Source organism: Musca autumnalis, unplaced genomic scaffold (assembly GCF_047663935.1).
Source record: "Musca autumnalis isolate F117 unplaced genomic scaffold, ASM4766393v1 scaffold_1, whole genome shotgun sequence".
Classification (NCBI taxonomy): Eukaryota; Metazoa; Arthropoda; class Insecta; order Diptera; family Muscidae; genus Musca; species Musca autumnalis.
The window spans coordinates 276,179,168-276,203,136 of NW_027411644.1; the positions used below are offsets into that span (position 1 = coordinate 276,179,168).

Consider the following 23,969-nt stretch of genomic DNA (forward strand, 5'->3'; position numbering starts at 1 on the left):
AGCCCAATGGCCACTAACAACGGACATGCAAGCCGCCTGTGAAGTGCTGTGATATACTACAAAATAAATATGTGTTGGATAGGAGGAATTACTACTGTTGGCAAAGCCAGATTATCTATTTGTATATAGAGGGTTTAAATGTAGCACTGAAGAATGTGTCAAAAAAACTATAGTATACATTTAGGCTCATGCACATATTGTGGGTGATAGGCCCAATAAACTAACCAAATATCTGTAAGTGATAACAATGACAACAAATAATTCTATATTTAAACCAACAACATATTGAAGTTGATAACCATCATTGTCATCACCATTTCCCCTCTCTCATTAGCATTTTTGTCCTTGGTCCATTGTGGTTGTTTGGTTGTTGACGGATTTCTAAAAATATTTAATAAATTGGCTGTCACATCACATCATCATCATCAGCAGCATTGAATTGAATTAGTTTAAAATCATTGTCCATGTCCTAAATATTGTTGGTCTACCACATGGCAAAGGCATGCATGCAAATGCCGGCACATAGCATGTCTGAGTATGTACTTGTCCAATGTCCATTATACTCGTTTTACCAAAGCTATAGTTACTGATACTCTGGCTATGAGTGAGCCTGTGTGTGATGGTACTTAATTTGAGAAATATAATAAATTTGTTTAAATAAATTAAATGAAAGTAGATTTTTCATTTAACTACTTTTTCTCATTTTCATCTATCCCCTGCCCCACCTTTTCCACAGCTTGGCAAAACTCCCCAAGGGTTGAAATATAATGCAAATGAAAGCAAACGAAAAAAAAAAACAAATAGAAATATAAATGTTAATACCCCAGTTTTATTTATCCACAAAGTAGTATAAAAATGTGCAAAATTACATTAAATATTAAACAGCCAGCATTAAAGAAAAAACGAATGCCATTTCACTGCCTGCCAACAATTTTTTAATATTTCTCAATAGCATAAGCGGCGTAGAGACAGACAGTCTGACAGCTAAAATAGACATCTTAAAGTCATGTGAATAAAGAAATAAAAAACAACTAGATGAAACAATTTGAATATTAAAAAAACAACAACAACACGGGATTGAGTGACTCCTATTACAAATGCCAAAGAGAACAAAATAAACAATTCACCTTTAAAGTGAGAGCATTAGAAATTCTAAATATTTTCTAGAAAATTTGTAATTATTTTCTATTTAAATATTTCAATGTTTTCTTTTAAAATGAAATAAAAATCATATGAAAGTAAGGAGAGGAAGATTGAATATTTAAAATTTAAAAATGTTTAATGTTTAAAGAGCTAGCATTAAATATTCTAAATATTTTCTATTAATTTTTAAATATTTCCTATAAAATATTTAATTTTTAATTATTTAAATATTCGTATAAAATTCCCATTTTTTTATTAAATATTTTTTTATAAATTAAATAATAAAGTCTGTTTTTGAATTTCCAACAATTGTCGGTTAAATTAAAATGCTAATAATTTCGGTAATTACCAATGTTTTTCGATATATTAGCGACGAATAAAAAGTAGTCGTATACTTCTACCGATACCAAGAGTGTTGTCAACTTTTATTTGAACTTCATTAATTTTTTGGGTTTTAATTTTACCGATTTTTGTCGGTAACACAAAAAATGAGTTAGAGCAACGCACTACAGGAGACGTTTTTTAAACAATTCGATTTGTGATTATACTTGCTTATTAAATCCGTAAGTACTTTCTAAATTTTTTTTTCGTTTTATATAATTTTACTTGATTTTTTTAAAAATGTTCCGAAATTTTCCCTAAACATTTTCCAAATAATTTCATTGAACAATTATTAAAATTTAATAACATCATACAAGATTATCTCCAAAACTGCCTAAAACCATATGAACGGTTACTTCTATCATATGTTGTTATCAATCAATTGCCACTAGGTTCGCTGCATACTTTTAGGAGCAACAAATAGGGTTTATATGATATTATTTAAAAGGCAACGTGTACGATTCTGTAATAATGAATAAATTATATATACAAATAACATAATAATGCAATAAATATAAAAAAGAAATAATATAAATATAAAACCAATAATAAAACGATTGAAAATATAATAAATATATAAATAAACTAAAAACACCAAATATATCAACATAAATATTCGAAAAATATATATAAAAATAATCATAAATAAAAAAATAATCATAAATAAATGTACATATAAAATAAATATAAAAATGAAATATTTTGCACTCATATGCAAATAAAATAATAAAACAAATATAAAAATAAAATGATAATAAAAAATATAATATTACCATAAATATTCAAAAAAAAAAAAATAATAAATAATTGTACATATAAAATAAATATAAAAATGAAATATTTTGCATTCCTATGCAAATAAAATAATAATAACAAATATAAAAATAAAATGAAAATAAAAAAGTATAAAAATACAGCACTGATTTAAAAAATATGACACAAAATAATAAAATTAATACATAAATGAATTTATATTAAAATAAATATAAAAATAAAATAATTGTAAATAAATTCACATATATAATAAAAATAAAATAAATAATTAAAAATATAACAAAACAAAAATAAATATATAAATTAAACAAATTAAATTAAATTTAAAATAAGGTAATAATGAAAAATCTAAAAATATTAAAATAATTATAAAAAAATTAAAGTAAAATAATATATACAAATGAGATAATAATAAAATAAATATAAAAATAAAATAATATTAAAAAAATAATGCAAACCAAATAGTAATTAGTAAATGTACAATAAAATTAATATAAAAATGAAATAAATACACAAATAAAATATAAAAATAAGACAAACAATGTATGAAAATAAAATAAACATACATTCGAAATAATAATTAAAAAATATACAAACTAAATAAAAGAATTAAATAAATATACAAACAAAATAATAATAAAAATATACGAATTACGCAATGTTAAATTAAATATAAAAATAAAATAATAGTAAAATATATTATAATATTAAAGTAATTATAAAAAACATAAAAGTAAAATAATTATAAAATTATTATGCAAACAAAATAATATTAAATATACAAATATAATATAATAAGAAAAAAGTGAAAATAAAATAATAATAAAATAAATACACAAATAAAATATTTGTAATAATTTTAATATTATTTATTTGTTATATTAACTTGTAATAATAATAATAATATTTTATTTTCATACTTTTAATTTTATATTATTTTTTATATATAAATATAATTAAAAAAGCAAATAAATTAAATATAAAAATAAATAACAATATAATAATAATATGTATTTATAAATAAAAAATAATACAATAAAGTAGTGAAGCAATAATAAAAATATATAAAACGTAATAATATAAATATCAAAATAAAATAATAATAAAATTATTATACAAACAAATTACTTACTTACTTAGTTGGCCCATTACAGAATATTTGTTCCATAGACCGAACTAAGAAAAGATCTCCATTCCTCTGTGTTTTTCGCTTGACTTTTTGGAATACCGCGCCTTTTCATTTCTTCATCCAATTGTATGCTCCATCGAAGCTTACGCCTGCCGATTCTGCGTGCACCACCATGTGACATGTATTCATACGCCTTTATAGCGGGATCATCATCGCTCATTCTTATGATATGGCCTAGCCAACGCAATCGTTGCATCTCGATACGTTTAACTATATTCATGTCTTTGTATAGCTTATATAGCTCGTGGTTCATACGACGTCGGTATTCAACGTCAACGCAAATCGGCCCGTAGATCTTTCGAAGAATTTTCCTCTCAAACACACCAAGCACTGCCTTATCTGCTTGCGCAAGTACCCATGCTTCGGAGCCATACATTAGCACGGGTAGTATCAGCGTTTTGTATAGTGTTATTTTTGTTTGACGAGATGTGGCTTTGTTTTTAAATTGCTTACTTAAACCATAGTAGCATCTGTTGGCCAATACAATTCTTCTTCTTATTTCACAACTGATGTTGTTTGTTGTGTTTATGGCAGTGCCGAGGTAGACGAAGTCTTTAACTACCTCAAAATTGTAGGTACCAACTTTCACAGTTGGTCCGAGCTCTATGGACGCTTTGCGCGTCGACACCATCAATTTGGTCTTTTCGCCGTTTACCGCCAGACCCACTTTCGCAGATTCTGCTTCGACCTTCCTAAAGGTGTCAGTTACTTCCTTTACTGATCGTCCCATGATGTCTATGTCATCAGCATAAGCAAGTGACATGTGGCTATTGGTGTAAATTGTGCCATTTCTTTTGACATTTGCATCTCGTATTACCATTTCCAGCAAAATGTTGAATAGGTCACACGAAAGGCTGTCTCCTTGTCTGAAACCTCTTTTGGTACAAAATTCTTCGGAGAGGTTCTTTCCAATTTTAACTGAAGATCTGGTGTCAGTTAGAGTCATTTTACAAGGCCGAATGAGCTTTGCGGGGATACCAAATTCAAACATTGCATGGAATACCTTTGATCGGGGGGGACTGTCGAATGCTGCTTTATAATCGACAAAAAGGTGATCTGCATCTCTTGGGTCTTCTCTAGGATTTGTCGCAGGGTAAATATCTGGTCAATGGTGGACTTGCCAGGTCTAAAGCCACATTGGTATGGTCCAATTATTTCGTTGACCATGGCTTTAGTCGTTCGCACAATATCCCTGACACTATCTTATAGGCAATAGGGAGAAGACTTATGCCCCTATAGTTGGAGCATACAGTCTTATCTCCTTTCTTGTGGACGGGACGTAGGATGCTCAGGTTCCAATCGTCGGGTACGCGTTCTTCCTGCCAGATGGTGCTAACTAGCTGATGCATACACCTTATCAGCGCGTCGCCTCCGGTTTTAAACAGTTCGGCTGGTAAGCCATCGGCTACTGCTGCTTTATTATTCTTCAGCCGGTTGATTGCTGTTTTTACCTCATCTTGGCCTGGCGGTATACATTCTACTCCATCTTCTGGGATTGGATCTGTGGTATCATCGTCTTCGCTACTATTGGATACCAGCAGATTGGAGAAATGTTCCTTCCATATCCTGAGCACGCTATATGTATCTGTTACCAGATTACCTTGCTGGTCTCTACAGGAGGATGGATGTGCCTGTACCAAAGCCATCTGTTTGATGTTTCACTATTTGGTAGAATTTTCGGACTTCATTCTGGCTCCTGTACATCTCGATTTTTTCACACTCCCGCTTTTCCATTTCTCTCTTTTTCTTGCGGAAAAGACGTTTCTCTTCTCTCCTTTTCCGCATACCATTGCACCACGGTGGCAACAAAAATAATAATACCAAATATAAAAAAAAAGTCTTTAAAACCCTAAAATAATTGGTGATCATAATAAGCAATAAGTACCCGTTTTTATCCTGACTTTGAAAATCCCTCGAACTAAAATCAAGTTCGAAAATGGACTGTATTGGACAACTGTTTGGAGAACCTCACTATTAAAAGTTCACAATTTTCGGTTAAATGCCTTTCAAGAGCTATTTATGAACCCTTTTGAAAAATTTAGCGGATAGTCCTTGTTGTCTTCATTTCAACAATAAAACTGTTTTCATGGGCAATTCATTACTACCTGTGATCATGGCCCAAAACATCCTAAAAAATTCAATTATGATCAACTAAAATAGCTGGTGCGAAAAGTGTGGTAGACATTAGTCCCAAATTTTCACATGTTACGTAATATTTTTCTTAAACCAAGCTCGAAATGTAAAAAAATGCTTAAATACATTGTAAATGCTTTTTGAGAGATATTGTATCTGTTGAGCCTTTGTGTGCATACTTTTAGGGGGACTAACAATTTATTTCTTCTGGACATGACACTATGGTCGCTTGTGATTAAATCCTTCAGCATAATGTTTCCAATGAACCCTTGTATAATTTAACTAAAAATAGAATATAATTGTAAATGTTTTTCTGCCAAATAGGAAGGCCCTCGCAAACTTAGCATTAAATCAACATTTTGAATTTAAACCTTTTTTCAATTATTGTCTTTCTGATATAATCTACAAAACACTGACCTACCTAATGAGTTCATTTTATATACAAAAAAAGCCGAATCCACAAAATGTCCCATTAAATACTGTCAAGAATAACACATACTGCGCCAATGTAAACAACAATAAGATGAAAGCAACAACGACTACGAGAGCACAAGAACAAGAAAACACAACAACACATATGTTCAAAGTGGCCATTATAATAAAAAAAAACCCCGAAGAAAAGCAGGAGGACATTAGAAAACGACCTATCCAAGGACAATAGATGATGAAATGGGGGACGAAAACAGAAAATAAAAAATAAGATGAATGAAGCATCATTAAAACTGAAAAATGAAAGTCTTTCCGTCACATCCAGTCAGTCAAGCAGCAGCAGCAGCACAGTCGTTTATTTTTGTTCCAAACAAACATATGGACTTATCAAATATTTAGCATACATTTAGGATTCATATTAAAAAGAATACATTCACATATATAAACCATGAAATGTATTGTAGATTTGTCTACAAGAAGAAATTGCTTTTCTAGGCCATTCTAATGGCCCTTAAATAGAACTGTATTCATTACTAACAAATCGAGAGAGAAAGGGAAGTTTGGGTTTAAAAAACGAAAGTATACTAATTGAGAAAAAGGATTTGAACATAACAGAAATTAAATGAATACACCATATGTTACTTTGGTCCTTTTTCTTAGAAAATGGTCCCCCCACACACACACACAAATGTGGGTAAAACAAATATGACAGTTTAATTAAATGCTTTATGGCATCATCTTTATTCTGCACACTCACAGATAGAAAGTGTAACATTATGTTCCTAAAATCTTAAATATTTTTAAATTAAATGAGAAATGCCAACTCAAAAGAGAATTTTTCCTTAACCCTTAAAAGTTTAAGGATAACCAAGTATGATTTGATAATTTTTACTATTAATTTGTATGAAAAGTTATGTCCATACACACAAACTTGTAAAGAAAATATATTAAAATGTATTTGCATAAATTAGTTTTTTTCCACATTCTTTTCTTCTGTGCCAAAAGAGTTACTACACCAACACCAATAATCCATTTTCTTAAGTGTAACACAACAAGTTCTTGGGGTAATAAGTAAAATGAATAAATGTCGTCATCATCATAGTCATTGCCCAAGAAGTCAACAAAAACAAACTTTCTCTTATTTCCCCATAAAAAGTTTTTATTTTAAAACTCTTTTGCTGTTGTTGAATAGCAGCAGCATAAGGAAACTTTTCCACTCTGTGTTGAGTTTTTTTTTCACTTTTTGTTTTTTTGGTCGGCATAGCCTTCCTTTCCATTCATATCTCTGTGTTGTTTTCATTTCGTCCTTAGTGCAAAATATGCATGCTTGTGGTTGTGCAAGTTTGCGGAAGAATATGTCAACCGGAAATTACAACAATTTCCCAACTTGTTGTTTTACCACAAGTTAATTAATCCTGGCAACAATGAATGAGCAACGACAAATTTCTTCAAAAACTAGGCCACTAAAGTAAAAGAAAAAAACCAACTGCCACATTTGGTGTGGAAATATTAGATAAATTACAACAAAAATGTCGTTCGAGGCCATGCATTCCTCATCAGTGCATTTTCCATGGCAGAGTGAAGGTCACTGCAAAACTTATTAATGAATTGCTTTAGGCAGAAACCAGTATAATTTGTTAAAATAATTAATAACCCAAAGCGCAAAATACTCCTAAAAGTATGCAAGCGACATGCTTTCGTATGTTTCTATTTTAGATGCATGCATATGTATGTTCCCACAAGCATCCCCGAAGGCACCATATCAATAAGTTTACCCTGATTCATATAAGATCAATGATATTGGACCTACTTTTTATAGCCGAATCCGAGCTGCTATATGAAAATCCATAGCTGATTGTACTTTCCGTAGAAATGCGACTTTTTACATGCCTTCTATATATTAAATTTACAGGTATCCTATATATAAAGGATTAATTTACAATTATTCTGTATAAAGAAAATATCCTACTAAATAGCATTTAAAGCAGCGATAAGCAAAACGACACCAACATTCCCTCCCGTTTCTTACTCCACACACACAATTCAACTAATTGAAAAAACATCCACTCGCACAACGACAGCCCCCTAAAGTATGCAAAGGAAAATATTGTCCATATCTATGCTTTAAAGCAGGTATCGACACCAATACAAATGAAGTATGTGCGGTCACACTCATACGACATCGAGAGCGCAAATTTCGATCTCTCCACAAACATCGTGGTTGTTTTGTTGTTACTCTCATCAAGGGCACGTGTGTCCCTTTTTGCCGGATGCTGCTTTAAAGGGTCTTCTAAGGCAGGTCAAATTTCTACAGACCTTTACTGCAATTGACTGAAATTTCCAAGATATCTGAGAAGTGACCGCAGTGCCACGCATGGCGGCATATGGCCTGACAAAAAAAAATTTTAGAAACCATCACCAACCAACGATCTCTAAGTTCACCTACTGTACTTTAGATGGCTTCTGAGTTCCCGTCTTCTTTGTAGATGGCCTCAGAGTCGACCTGCTTAATTGTAGATGGCTTCTGAGTTCCCCTACTCCAAGGTAGATGGCGTCGAGCCCACTCCTTAATCCATTTACTCTATGATAAATGGCCTCTAAATCCACCTGTCCTATGTTAGATGGCCTCTGAATGCACCAACTCTACGGTAGATAGCCTCTGAGTCGACCTATTCTATGATAGATGACTTTTGAGTCCGCCTAATCTGCAGTAGATGGCTGCTGATTCCACCTTCTCTCCGGTAGATGGCCTCGGAGTCCACCAACACTACCACAAATGACCTCAGAGTTCACCTACTATACTACAGATGGCCTCTCAGTATACATATTATATTGAAGATGGCATCTGAGTCCAGAAACTCAACGACATGTGGCATCAGAGTTCACCTACTCTACAGCAGATGACATCTGAGTCCACCTACTCTACCTCAGATTGCTCTTGGGTCCACTCACCAATGCAAACAATTAAGACAGGGGTCTTAAAACTTTAAAATGCCTGCACTAAAACTACCTATGCATCCACCAACAGTACGGTAAACAACAGCTAACTTCAACTACAATACGATAGAGTACGGAAAACAAGCTTTTAGTTCACCCACTGTCTACTACTGTAGACGTCCTCTAAGTCCAGATGGCCTCCCAGTCTACCTACTCTATCAAAGATAGAGGTAGATGTACGCTGAGTTCACCTAGTCTGTTGAAGATAACTTCCGAGTCCTCCTAATCTGCGGTAGACGGCTGCTCATCCACAGATGGCCTCTGTACAAAAAATTAAAATTAAAACGTAAAATTGAAACACGAAATTATGAATGAAAAATTTGACAACACCGTTGCTAGCGTTAGAACTTGATGACTACTTTCTTCTGGTCGCTAACTTACCGAAAAATATCCTTAATTACCGAATTTATAATCATTTTAATTTTACCGATTTTTGTCGGTAACTCAAAATGGCCTCAGAGTTCACCTACTATACTGCAGATGGCCTCTCAGTCCACCAACTCCATCGAAGGCGGCTTCCCGTCCACCTACATTACGGTAGATGACTTCTGACTCCACCTACTCTACAATAGATGATCTCCGAGTCCACCTAGTCTACAGTAGATGGCCTCTCCATTCACCTACTCTACAGTATATGGCCTCTAAGTTCACCTAGTCTACCGCAAATAACCTCCTATCCACCTACTCTACCGAAGACTGCCTACTCTACCGAAGACTGCCAGGGATTTTAAAATTTTAAAAATGCACCCACCAAACTCGCCTCCTATCCACCTACTCTGCCGAAGATTACCTTTGATTCCACCCATCTATGCCTTGGCAAAATAATTAAAGCAGGGATCTTAAAAAAATAAAAATGCCTCCACTAAAACTACCTCTTCGTCCAACAACACTACCGCTAAGTTAACCTACTATACGGTAGACGGCTTCTGAGTCCACCAAATCTATCACAAATGGCCTCAGAGTTCACCTACTCCCCTGCAGATGGCTTATCAGTCCTACTACTTAACGGTAAATAACTTCTGACTCTAAGATAGATGTCCTCTAAGTTCACCTTCTCTGCCCCAGATGACACCTGTGTCCACTCACCAATGCCTTAACAAAACGATTAAAGCAAGGATCCTAACATTTTGAAAATGCCTTCAAGAAATATATAAAAAACCTCTTAAGTTCACCTACTGTACAGTAGACGGCCTCTGAGTCCACCTACTCTACAGCCGATGGCGTCAGAGTCCACTTACATACAATATCGCAGATGCCCTCAGAGTTCACCTATTCTAGAGCAGATGACTTCTGAGTCCAACTAATCCACTAAAGATTGCCACTGAAATTCATATACTCTACAACAGATGGTCTCTAAGTGCACCTACTTCACCGCAGATGATCTTTAAGTCCACTTACTGTACCACAAAAGTTCTCTAAGACCACTTACTCTACCATAGATGGCCTTTTAGTTCAGCTACTCTACGGTAGATCGCCTCTGAGTATATCTGCTCTATGGTAAATTGCCTTCTCGTCCACCAGTAGATGACTGTTTCGTCCAGCCACTTTACGGTAGATGGCCCCTGAGTCCACATCAATGGTATTGTAACGGCATCTGTACTTCAGTGCCATTATATATTGAAAATAAAAATTGAGTAACATATTTATAGGCCTGCAATTGAGTAAAATTCTAAAAAAAATTATAAAAAAAACAGACTTGGAAGAATTTTCATGTCTAGCAACGCGATGCAATCCTGCTATTTTATAAACTAAAATTACACCGTGAGTTATTGTCTGATATACGACAACCTAGCAAAACAACTAAATACAGCAGGCCTTGAAACTTCTGCAATATTGTAACGCCATCTATACTTCAACCATATTACAGATTTGTTTAAGAAACATAAACAGCTCAGCATAGTTTTAGGAGAAATATTTAAATATTAAATTCTAAACAACAGGTTTTTAGTAAACCGATTGAAACTATATTTACCCTTAGTGCTGAGAGATTAAGATTTTGGAAATTATCATAAATTATTTCATTAATAATCGACTCGTTATTGATAAACCTCAGCATTGTGCAAGGGAAAATTATCTAAATATAGGTGTCACTGCGGTTAGAATACTTACTCGGTTTCATTTATAATCTCGTAAAATATCAAAACTTTTTCCAGCGGTGGTTAAATCCTGAGCAAAATGCTAATCACCTACTTAAAGTATATCGGCTGATAAGATGAATTTTGAGAAAGGTCAATGTAAGAACCTCTTTTACTAGTGTCGTATAATGATTTAAGATGTTATATAAACACATTTAGAGACGAACTTACCTCACATTTTGGTCATTCAGCTTTGGAAGTTGATAAATTTGTTTTTTATTTCTCAAAAACCTTATCACCTTGACATATGACAACATAGGTACAAAAAATCTTGATTTTTATTTTCTCATTAAGTTAGATATAACAGCTGGTTTTAATTCTAGCCTGTCTGCATACTTTTAGGGGCCATATATGGATTTACCTTAGATTACACTTTCAATGAACTTATTTTTGTTTTTTTATAAAAAAAATTGATTATCTATACAGATAATATTTCCATTTACAAAAACCTTGATATTTCCTTCTTATGTCTAACAGCTGGTTTTAATTCCATCCTATATTATTACCTGTATACTTTTAGGGGCCATTTATGAATCTACCTTACATTTCACATTCAATGAAATCCATATAAATAAATTGAATTCCTTTTATTTATTACCAAAATTTTATCAACGGTACCTCCTCAAAATCTAAAATATTAATAAGAAAAGTTGGTGTCTACCCTTAAGTAACACTAATAGACAAAAATTCCCATTGCTTGTCATTATTAGTAGGTGTTAACAAAAGTTCTGACATGTGTTTGAAGTTTGTTTTTACCCAAACAAGAAACAAAACCAACTATCAACAATTTATTACCTTTTTTCCTGTTCAGCAAGTAGTGGGCATTCCTTTCTTCAGATATTGTTTTTTTTTATTTCTTGTCCAGACTACCAAATGGCGAGGGGGCGTTATTATGCTTATCACGAAACAATTGTTTCTTGTGTAAACACTTAACGAAAAAAAAATCTAATTTAATGCATAACTTAGACCAGACATTATTTCCTTAATTTTGGTTTCGGTTGGAAAGGAAGAATGGGTGTTTTGGGGGGTTTCTTTTGTGTGTGGAGACCACCACCCTCCAAAACAACTTCCTCCAAAAGTAATTGTTATTCTAATTAGTCTGCAGTGTAACAGGAACCACTCACCATTCAGAAAACTATTTACCCACTTGTTGTTACTTTTGTTTTGTGTTTGTTTTGTTTGCAACCCCTCAAGTCTGCCTAAATGTAGGCAACAGTTCCGTTGTTATTATATGCCCATTGTTGTATGCTTTTGACGCATTTTTTCATTGTTAACTTTATAAATCTGTTTCTCCGCGATTTTTATTTACAGTTAAATTTGTTTTTAGTTTTAGTGTAATACAAAACAAAAAAAAACAAAAATGAATAAATAAAAACAAATATTTATAATTCTCTTCTTATTCTCTGCTCTATCTTTACAGCGTGGTAGTGACGAACTTTTAAGTCAAGCAGCAGTTATGGCGCCCGCTTCGGACAATAATAATCAGGATTTAGCCACAAAGAAAGCCAAATTGGAGCCAAGCACTGTACTTGGTGGAGTTGGTAAGTTTCGCCTATTGTGTTTAAATTATATTTTCTCTCTCCGCTACCCATTACAACATGGCCTTCCATTCATTCATTCCTGACTTTGGATGGGGTTTTTGTGTTGCCAATGTTTTTCATTATAAGGGATGATACCTTGTTGTTGTTCTTCCCCAAATGCTTGACCGTTTCAATGAGAGCTGTAGAGTTATTTTTGCAGGATTTGCTCACTAAACTAAACACTTAAAAGCAATTAAGAACGGTTTATGATCTTTTATTATTTACTTTTTCGCTTAAGTAGCATAAAACTAAAAACAACAACATCAACAAAAAACGCCACGCCAGTAATAGCAACAATATACAAAGCATTACCATAGAGAAAAGGATTTATTTATTTTTATGAAAATAGCCAACCAGCTAGGTAAGTTGGTTGGATTAAAACTGTTGCAATACTTGACACAAGCTTTTAGAATAACTCAAAGCGGGAGGCAGAAGACAAAGCAACAACATGAAAGGATCACAATCGTTGGCATTAGTATTAAATAAGAAGAAGGCAAATATAATAATAAACCCTAGAATGGAAAGTTATGCCAAGGCTTAACGTGGAATGCTGGTAATTAGTGGTCATCGATAGGGGAAGAAAGAGATATGAATAAATACTAGGGAAGAGGAAGAACCAATATAACATATTTTATGAAAAAAATTTAATAGAGTGAAAAAAATGGAATCAATATTAAAATAATTTTTTTTCTGAGCAAATTTCTTTCGGAACGGGGAGATACATATTATTCTCTTATCAAACGGTTATTCCCATATTTGACTATCAACAGCTAAGCGGCTGACTACCAACTGCAGCGCTGTTGAGCTCTTTGCTACCAACAACTGAACATTTGACTATCAACAGCTGAGCTTCTGACTATCAACAGCTGAGCCTTTTGACTAACAACAGCTCTTGACTATCAATAGTTGAGATCTTGACTATCAACAGCTGAGCTCTTGACTATCAACAGCTGAACTCTTGACTATCAACAGCTTAGCTGTTGGCTATCAATAATGGACTGTCAACAGCTGAGCTCTTGACTATCAATAGTTGAGATCTTGACTATCAACAGCATAGCTGTCGGCTAGAGTTGGGTAATCTAGTTCCTAGTTCCTTGTACTAGTTCCAAAACGTATGAGTAACATCATGAAATGTAACGTGTGCTGTTAAGTATACGCAGATTGTTCAAAGAAAAAATGTGGGCCATTGGAACTGCGAATAGAACTAGATAGTTCCATATAGTTCCTTTGGCACAACTCTACTGTCGGCTATCAATAATGGACTATCAACAGCTGAGCTCTTGATTGTCAACAGCTGAGCTCTTGACTATCAACAGCTTAGCTGTCGGCTATCAATAATGGACTATCAACAGCTTAGCTCTTGACTATCAACAGCTGAGCTCTTGACTATGAACAGCTGAGCTCTTGACTATCAACAGCTGAACTCTTAACAATCAACAGCTTAGCTGTCGGCTATCAATAATGGACTGTCAACAGCTGAGGTCTTGACTATCAATAGTTGAGATCTTGACTATCAACAGCTGAGCTCGTGACTGTCAACAGCTGAGCTGTCGGCTATCAATAATGGACTGTCAACAACTGAGCTATTGACTGTCAATAGTTGAGCTCTTGACTATCAACAGCTTAGCTGTCGGCTATCAATAATGGATTGTCAATAGTTGAGATCTTGACTATCAACAGCTGAGCTCTTAACTGTCACCAGCTGAGCTCCTGACTATCAACAGCTGAGCTTCTGACTATCAACAGCTGAGCTCTTGACTATCAAAAGCTGAGCTCATAACTACCAACAGCTGAGCTGTTAACTATCAACAGCTGAGCTGTTAACTATCAACAGCTGAGCTCCTGACTATCAACAGCTGAGCTCTTGACTACCAACAGCTGAGCTCTTGACTACCAACAGCTGAGCTCTTGACTATCAACAGCTGAGCTGTTGACTGACAAAAGCTGAGGTGTAGATTAACAGCAGTTGAGATATTAACTGTCAACAGTTGAGCTGTGACTATCAACAGCTAAGCTCTTGACCGTAAACTGCTAAGCTTTTGACTATCAATAGCTGATATTGACTATCAACAGCTGAGTTCATAACTACCAACAGCTGAGCTGTTAACTATCAACAGCTGAGCTCCTGACTATCAACAGCTGAGCTCTTGACTATCAACAGTTGAGCTCATGACTGTCAACAGCTGAGCTCTTGACTATCAACAGCTGAGCTGTTGACTATCGACAGCTAAGCTCTTGACTGTCAATAGCTAATCACTTGACTATCAACAGCTGAGATGTTGACTGGCAAAAGCTGAGCTCTTGACTACCAACTACTGCGCTGCTGACCACCTACTCTACTGCAGAGAAAATGTGGACTCACCTATTCTATGGTAAATGGCCTCTGAGTCAACCTACTCTACGGTATATGGTTTCTGAGTCCATCCACATTACAGCAGATGGCTTCTGATTAAGCTGCTCTACGATAGATGGCCTTTGATTCCAACTACTCTATTGTAGATGGCCTCTGAGTCTACTTGCTATACGGTATGGCTTCTGAGTCCATATACTCTGCGTTAGATGGCCTCAGAGTCCATCTTATCAACGGTATGTGGCCTCTAAGTATACCTGCGCTACGATATATGGCCTCATACTCTACCTATTCTATGGTTGGTTGTCTCTTACTCCACCTACTCTACGTTAGATGGCCTCTGAGTCCATGATATATGGTTCCTGAACCACCTACTTTACGGTAGATGGTCTTTAAATCAGCCCTCTCTGAGGTCAACTGTTCTGCGTTAGATACCCTCATAGTCCATCTACACTACTGTAGTTGGCCTCTGACCCCACCTACTCTACGGTAGACGGCCCATGTGTGAATGGTAAATGGCTTTTGAGTCCTCCTACTCGGCGGTAGATAGCATCTGAGTTCACCTATTCTGCGGTATATGACTTATGTGTCTATCTACTCTACGGTATATTGCCTCTGATTAAACTGCGCTACGATAGATGGCTTCTGATTCAAACTACTCTATGGTAGATTGCATCAGAGTCTACCTAATCTACATTATATGGCCCCGCAGAATGCCTGCGCTACGATAGATGGCCTTTTTCTCCACCTACTCTATGGTAGAAGGCTTCTGATTCCACCTATTCTATGGTAGATGGCCTCTGAGTACGCGTATTCAACGGTATATGACTTATGAGTCCACCTAATTTACGGAAAATTGGCTGGGAGCCTACCTATCCTACGGTATATGACTTCTGAGTATATCTACTCTGCGGTATATGGCTTCTGAGTCAACTGCTCTGCGTTAGATGGTATCATAGTCCATCTACTCTACGGTAGTTGGCCTCTGACTCCCCTACTCTACTGTAGACGCCGCTGAATCCATGGTATATAGCTTCTGAGTCCTCCTACTCGGCAGTAGATGGCCCTGAGTTTACCCATTCTGCGGTATATGACTACTCTGTCTATCTACTTTACAGTATATGACTTCTGAGTACACCTATGATATAGTAGATTGGTATATGGATTCTGATACAGCAATTTCGTAGTTATAGCATATTTTCCCATGCTTCAACCCATCCGAACGACCATTGCTGTCAAACTCATTTCTCCCACTTGACTTTTATTATTATTCCAAAAAAATTCAATATCTAGCTCATAAAAGCTATTGGCATTTCTATCCCAATATTTCTTTTGTTCCCAATAATATATTTGCCAATTTGTTTTGAAGCTGTTTTTATTTCATATTTATTTGACCGTTATGAATGATTAGAGGTCACTTTAGATGCAATTGTATGCGCACCTATCTGGATATTCTTGTTGAATTTGTCCAAACCAATTATAATCGATAATCTACAGATGCCAATATTTGTCGGTGGTATTCATACTACGGTGGTATTCATTGTGTTTCACACAATTCAATTTAAATTCATGGAAATATCCATACAACTACATATACATATATATGGTGGTGGTGGCGGTGGTGATGGTTACGCTGTTGCTGCTGTCGTTTCAGCTTTTGCACCGCATAAAACCCAAACTAGTGGATTTTATTGCATTGCCTAACCGCACTAAAGCGCATACTTTTGTACACCTGAAATATTTTTGGTATATGTATTTGGCTGCATGTGTGCATATGTGTGTGTGTTCGTGTTCATTCAATCAATAAATATTATTGGGTCCATATTCTTCTCTCCCCTGCCCTCAGCCGTTTACATTCTTTCCCATTGTGTGTGAAAATATTTGTATCCTGCAAAACCGCGTGTATTCTCTGTTCACGGTTGCCTTTTTGTCCCTGGGGTAGGACTACCACATATGGTGATTCATATTAAAAACAATGGTTGGAAGCCACAAATATATTCCATCGTCCATTCATTATAATTTACACAAGGGTTTTCAATATTTTTACCTTGGCAAAATATATGGCAAATGCTGGCTGGTTGGTCTAAAGGTGCGGAAGTGTATTGTTTTGTGCGGATTTTGAACAAGAAAATGAACAATAATACACATATTTGTTTGTTGGTCTCTTTTTTTCTATCTAATTTTCAGTTAATTTGGAATGTAATTCATTCATAATTTGTATTGTGGCTTTATTTATTTATTTCTTGCTTTTGTTGTTACTGTGAGTCCGTTGCCAAATAACAATAGGATGACAATGTGTATTTTGTTATGGCTTTGTTATTTTTTTGGTTAGTGTTGTATTTTGCCTATTCAAATTCCATTTTAAGCTTTTTAAACCAAAAAAAGGAATTGGTCAGCTTTGCATGTGTTAGCCCCCATGTTTGTCTATTTGTGCCAATACATCTCTTTTACGGATTAAAAGGGACTTTAAACACCCATAAAAACACAAAAATAGGATCCCATTTCCATATGTGTGTGCATTTGTTCTGTGTGTGTGAAAAACAAAACAAAAAAACATTTCTATTCCCTGTTCAGCAACCATTCATTTCTACCTATGTATGCATATATCTACATACATATGTATGGGAATTGTCAATGACTGCTTGGTTGGTCGGTTGGTTGGTCTGTATTTTTGCAACCACAAAAACATAATATTTATTTATTACTTTACAAAGAACTTTTCTATTAATTAAAAAGCAACAAACCTACGCTTTGTGTTCAATACACACAATGCCCTCCTTACACAAACACACACACACGTATGCACACAATGGCGCTTATATGTCTCGCCCTCTCATCCATTCATTTATTACTGGTCGGTCGTTTGTTCAAAAAAAAAAAATCCACTAACTAACGAACATTGTTGAGTCCTGTTGCACTCAAGCCCCTTAACCATCATCATTTCAGCATTGATCTGCTGCCATTGTTGCTTCTGTTGCTGCTGCATGGACCTCTTATAGTTTCAAAGGTGCGTTTTATTTGGCTCCAAGCATTATCTGTCTGTTGGACTACCTAGTTTGGTTTATTCGATTTTTTAGCTATATTTTTTGTGAATTTTTTCCATGATGTGATAAAAAGAAGCGTTGCTGCAGATGTTGCACACAATAGCGGGAAATGTCTGTCTGTTGAATTAGTAAAGGGGTTTCTTTGGAAGAATACCCTACAGTATCAAACAAGTATTTTAGATATCTCCTATAGGGGGATGATTCTAGTCACCTGTTTTTAACAACAACAATTTTAGAGGCCGGTTTTATGTAACAGCTGATGAACGTCAACATCTAACCTGGAAAATATTAACAACTAAATTCTATGTAGATGGCCTCAGAGACCATCTACTCTGCGTTAGATGGTCTCTGAGTCCACCTACTCTGCGTTAGATGGCCTCAGAGTCCACCTACTCTGCGTATGATGGCCTCAGAGTGCACCTACTCTATTGTAGATGGTCTCTGACTCCGTCTACCCTACGTTAGATAGCTTCTGAGTCCACATATTCCACGCTAGATGGCCTCTGACTCCACCTACTCTACGGTAGATGGCCTCTGATCCCACCTACTTTACTGAAGGTGGCTTCTGAGCCCACCAGATCTACGATAGATGGCCTCTGACCCCACCTACTGTATGGCGGATGGCCTCTGACTTCACCTACCCTACGGTAGAGACCTCTGTCAGCACCTACTTAACGTTAGATGACCTCTGGGCCCACCATTTCTACTGTAGATTGCCTCTGACTCCACCAACCCTACAGTAGATAGCCCTCTGACTCCACCTAATCTAGGATAAATAGCCTCTGACTCCACCTACTCTACGGTAGATGGTCTCTAAGTCCACCTACTCTACGGTAGATGGACTCTGACTCCACCTACTCTACGATTGATGGTATCTGACTCTACCAACCCTACGTTAGAATGCCACTGAGACCACCTGCTCTATGGTAAATTACCTCTGACTCCACCTATTCTACGGTAGATGGCCTCTGATCCCACTACTTTACTGAATATGGCCTCTGAGTCCACCTACTCCACTGTAGATGGCCTCTGACTCCACCTACTCTACGGTAGATGGCCTCTGAGCCCACCTACTATACGGTAGATGGCTTCTGACTCCACCTACGCTACGTTAGATAGTCTTTGAGTAGATGGCCTCTGACCGCACCTACTGTATGACAGATGGCCTCAGACTCCACCTACCCTACGCTAGATGGCCTCTGACTTCACCAACGCTACGGTAGATAACTATGGTAGATTGCCTCCGACTTCATCCACTCTACGTTATATTGACAGTGAGTCCACACACTGAGTCCACAAACTCGATGGTAGATGGCCTCTGACCCCACCTACTGTATGGCAGATGGCCTCAGACTCCACCTACCCTACGGTAGATGACGTCTGACTGCACTAACTCTACGTTAGATGCCCTCTGAGCCCACCAGCTCTGCGGTAGATGGCCCCTGATTCCACCAACCCTACGGTATATAGCCCTCTGACTCCACCTAGTCTACGGAAGATGGTCTCTACGTCCACCTACTCTATGGTAGATGGCCTCTGACTCCACTTAACCTACGATAGATGGCCTCTGATTCCACCTACTCTACGGTAGATGGCGCCTGACTCCACCTATTCTAGGGTAGATAGCATCTGACTCCACCAACTTTATAAGAGATGGCCTCTGACTCCACCTACTCTACGCTATATGGTCTCTGACTTCACCAACCTTACAGTAGATAACTATGGTAGATTGCCTCTTACTTCACCCACTCTACGATATATTGACAGTGAGTCCACACACTGAGGCCTCTAAGTCCAACAACTCTATGGTAGATGGCCTCTGAGTCCACCTACTCTACGGTAGATGCCTCTAACTCCATATACCCTACGATAGATGGTCGCTGACTTCACCAACCCTACGGCGGATAGCTTTTTGGTCAACTTGCTCTATGGTAGATAGTCTTTGAGCCCACCAGAGCTGCAGTAGATGGCATCTGAGCTTCCCTACTATACTGTAAATGGCATCTGACTCCACCAACATACGGTAGATAGACTCTGAGACCACCTGCTCTATAGTAGATGGTCTCTGAGCCCCCTACTATACGGTAGCTGGCCTCAGACTCCACCTTCTCTACGGTAGATGGTTTCTGACTCCACCTACTCTACGGTACGTGGCCTCTGACTCCACCAACCCTATGGTAATTAGCCTCTCAGACCCTCTGATGGTAGATGTCCTCTGAGTCCCCCTACTATACGGTAGCTCAGACTCCACTAACCCTACGTAGCTCATCTGTATTCCCTAAGACCACCTGTTCTATGGTAGATAGCCTCTGACTCCACCTACTCTGTGGTACATGGCCTCTCAGTCCACCAACTCTACGGCAGATGGCCTCTAAATCCACCTGTTCTATGGTAGGTGGCCTCTGGCTCCACCTTCTCTATAGTATATGACCCCTGACTCCACCTAATCTGTGGCAAATGGCCTCGGAGCCCACTAGCTCTACGGTAGATGTCCTCTGATTCCACCAACCCTACGGTAGAATGCCTCTGAGACCATCTGTTCTATGGTAGATGACCTCTGACTCCACCTGTTCTATGATAGATGGCCTCTGAGACCACCTGATTTATGCCTAATGACCTCTGACTTCACCAACTCTACGATAGATGGCCTCTGAGTTCACCTACTCTACGCTAGATGGCTTTTAATTTCACCTACTGTGCTGTAGAGCTGTGTTGAGTATCAACAGCTGAGCTGGTGAATATCAACAACTGAGTTCTTCTCTATTATCAACTGAGCTGTTGAAAATAATCAGCTGAGCTGTTGAATATTTAGAGCTGAGCTGGTGAATATCAACAGCAGAGCTGTTGAAAATAAACAGTTGATCTGTTGAATATCTATAGCAGAGCTGTTGAAATTAACAGCTGAATATCAACAACTGAGCTGGTGAATACAGCTGAGTTAGGAACTGAGCTTTTCAATATCAACAGCTGATCTCTTGAATATCACCAGCTGAGCTGGTAAATATCAACAGATGAGCTGTTAAATATAAACATCTGAGCTGGTAATATCATCAGCTGATCTGTTGAATATCAACAACTGAGCTCTGGAATATCATCAGCTGACCTCTTGAATATTAACAACTGATCTGTTGAATAGCAAAAGCTGATCTGCTGAATGAATATCAGCAGCTGAGCTGTTGAATACGGAATCTCACATGATTACCATTGACCCAACTAACTTGATGTAGCTCATCTGTATCCATAGTATACCCCTATAAGCAAAAGATCCAAATCCCTAACTACCCATGGCACTTGCCAATATTTAGTTCCAACGAATGGACAACTCCAAACACCCCAAAGGAAAAAGACCCCATGCCCATAATCAACAATGACCATCCGGACCAACCACTCATTTACCTATCCACCTATCCTATTCCTGCCACGAAACCCCATCAACATTTTACGGTTGCTACAAAAGAAATGCCAATGAATGTCGAATTGGTACACGAAATGATAGAAAAGAAGCAATACAAAAAAAAATGGAAACCAAAATGAAACGGAAACAAGCATACACTCAGACATGTAAAACCAATAAAACGAAGGAAACATTGTGAATTTGCGATCATGAAAATCAAACAAATTTTCAGCAAAAAAAAAAAAATGGAAGGAGCAACAGAAAAAAACAACTTTGCAACACTGTTCTATTGTTCCGTTGAAAGAAGAAGTTCATGTGTATGTTTGCTTGTTTGTTTGGGCTATAACTGGAGTTTATGTTTGCGTTATACTTGGTTGAAAGTAGACGATTGGTTAGAGCAGAAAGGGATATATGTAGAAGAGAGAGGTTTTTTTTGAGAACATTTGCGTGTGTTTATGGTCAGTATGGTTTGCTTGTTAATACAAACACAATAACGAAAATCAAATATAGCCACATACACACCGACTTTTGTGATACAACAACGTATTACCAATTCCTGCTTCTTTACTGCTCCTGCTGCTACTCAATTTCATATGACAAACCAAGAGTAAAGTAGTCTTCGTTTACTATTCATGGTCAGGCAATATAACAATGAATGCCGGACCAAAGCGTAAAGAAAACTACCAAAAAGCAACAGTCAATTATTTATTTGTATTTGTTGCTTCTCACTCTCTAACATCCACTCACTCCACATCATGAAAGTTTTATGTAGACACGAGAGAGAGGTAGAGTGAGTTTTGGTATTATACTGCTAACTTGATTTCTTTGTTGTAGTTATTTGCCATGGATAACATGTGTTGCTTCCCTTTTGTGAGCTTTCCTTAGTCCTTTTTTGCGAAGCTTCCGTTTTTTAAGTAAAGTGTTTATTTTTTAACACCCCTAAATAATATGTAATGTGTTTAAGTGTTTTGAAGTTTTTTTTCTTTTTGTTAGTATTTGCTTACTTTTATGTTTGTTTGGTGAGGTTTTGGGGAAAGAGAAAAGTTGTGGCATGTGGTTTTCGCTACCAAAAAAAAAGCTTTGGTCAAGTGTTTGCCATAATTTCCTTAAAGGTAATTGTAAATTGATTTTCCATGTAATTGTGTATGGCATTCATTTGCGGGGGGTTGGGTTTTTTGTTGGGAATTAGGTGTCATAAGTTGGCAGTGGCAATTTTTAATGCATACTTTAAGGTGTTCTAAAGAAAATAGAAGTGAAATATATTTTTTTAATCTTCATAAAAGACCATAATGTTTCTCTCACAGAATACCAAATTGTCTTCTTCTACGAGATCAAAAATAATAAATAATAAATAAATAATTTTCTCATAGAGGTGCAAAGGGACTTCCCTTAGGTGACCAAAATGTCTTCTTGTAGAATATCAAATTGTCTTCGAATAGAGGGCCAAATGATTATTTCACAGAAGCCAAAATTATTTTCTCATAGAAGACCAAAGTCTTCTCATAAGAGACCAATGATCTTCTCATAGGAGACCAAAAGTCTTCTTATAAAATACCAAAGGTCTTCTCATAGAAGACAAAAGTTCTTCTATTAGAAGACTTAATGGTCTTCTCAAAGGAGACCATATGGTCTCCTCCTAACAGACCAATGCTTTTTTCATATAAGAGCTAACTCTCTTCTTATCGAAGATCCTATGATCTTCTTATAGAAGAGCCTATGCTCTTCTTATAGGAAAGCTTATGCTCTTCTAACAGAACACCTGATACTCTTCATATAAAACAGCTTATGCTCTTCTCATAGAAGAGCTGATGCTCTTCTCATAGAAGAGCTGATGATCTTCTCATAGTAGAGCTGATGCTCTTCTCATAGAAGAGCTGATGCTCTTCTCATAGAAGAGTTGATGCTCTTCTCATAGAAGAGCTAATGCTCTTCTCATAGAAGAGCCAATGCTCTTCTCATAGAAGAGCTAATGCTCTTCTCATAGAAGAGTTAATGCTCTTATCATAGAAGAGCTAATGCTCTTATCATAGAAGAGCTAATGCCCTTCTCATAGAAGAGCTAATGCTCATAGAAGACATAGAAGAGTTTATGCTCTTATCATAGAAGAGTTTATGCTCTTCTCGGAGAAGAGCTTTATAGAAGATCTTATGTTTTTTTATAGAAGAGCTATTACTCTTCTCACAGAACAGCTATTGCTCTTCTGATAGAATAGCTACTGCTCTGCTCATAGAAGAGCTTATGCTCTTCTCCAAGAATAGCTTATGCTCTTCTCAAAGAAGAGCTTATGCTGTTGATGCTTTTCCTATAGAACAGATAATACTCTTCTTATAAAGCAGCTTATGCTCTTCTCGTAGAAGAGATGCTGCTCTTCTCATAGACGAGCTGATGCTCTTCTCATAGACGAGCTGATGCTCTTCTCA

General features: G+C 36.5%; 1 protein-coding gene across 28 annotated transcripts in view; it reads left to right on the plus strand.

Annotated features, from left to right (window-relative positions):
• Nucleotides 1-23,969, plus strand: part of heph (polypyrimidine tract-binding protein 1 heph) — a 757,797-nt gene that overhangs the window by 614,726 nt on the left and 119,102 nt on the right. For all 28 annotated transcript variants that reach the window (XM_073961236.1, XM_073961240.1, XM_073961239.1 and 25 more), the window contains one exon: nucleotides 12,602-12,722. In XM_073961236.1, the coding sequence (XP_073817337.1) occupies nucleotides 12,602-12,722 (121 nt within the window). The remainder of the gene's footprint in view (nucleotides 1-12,601; nucleotides 12,723-23,969) is intronic.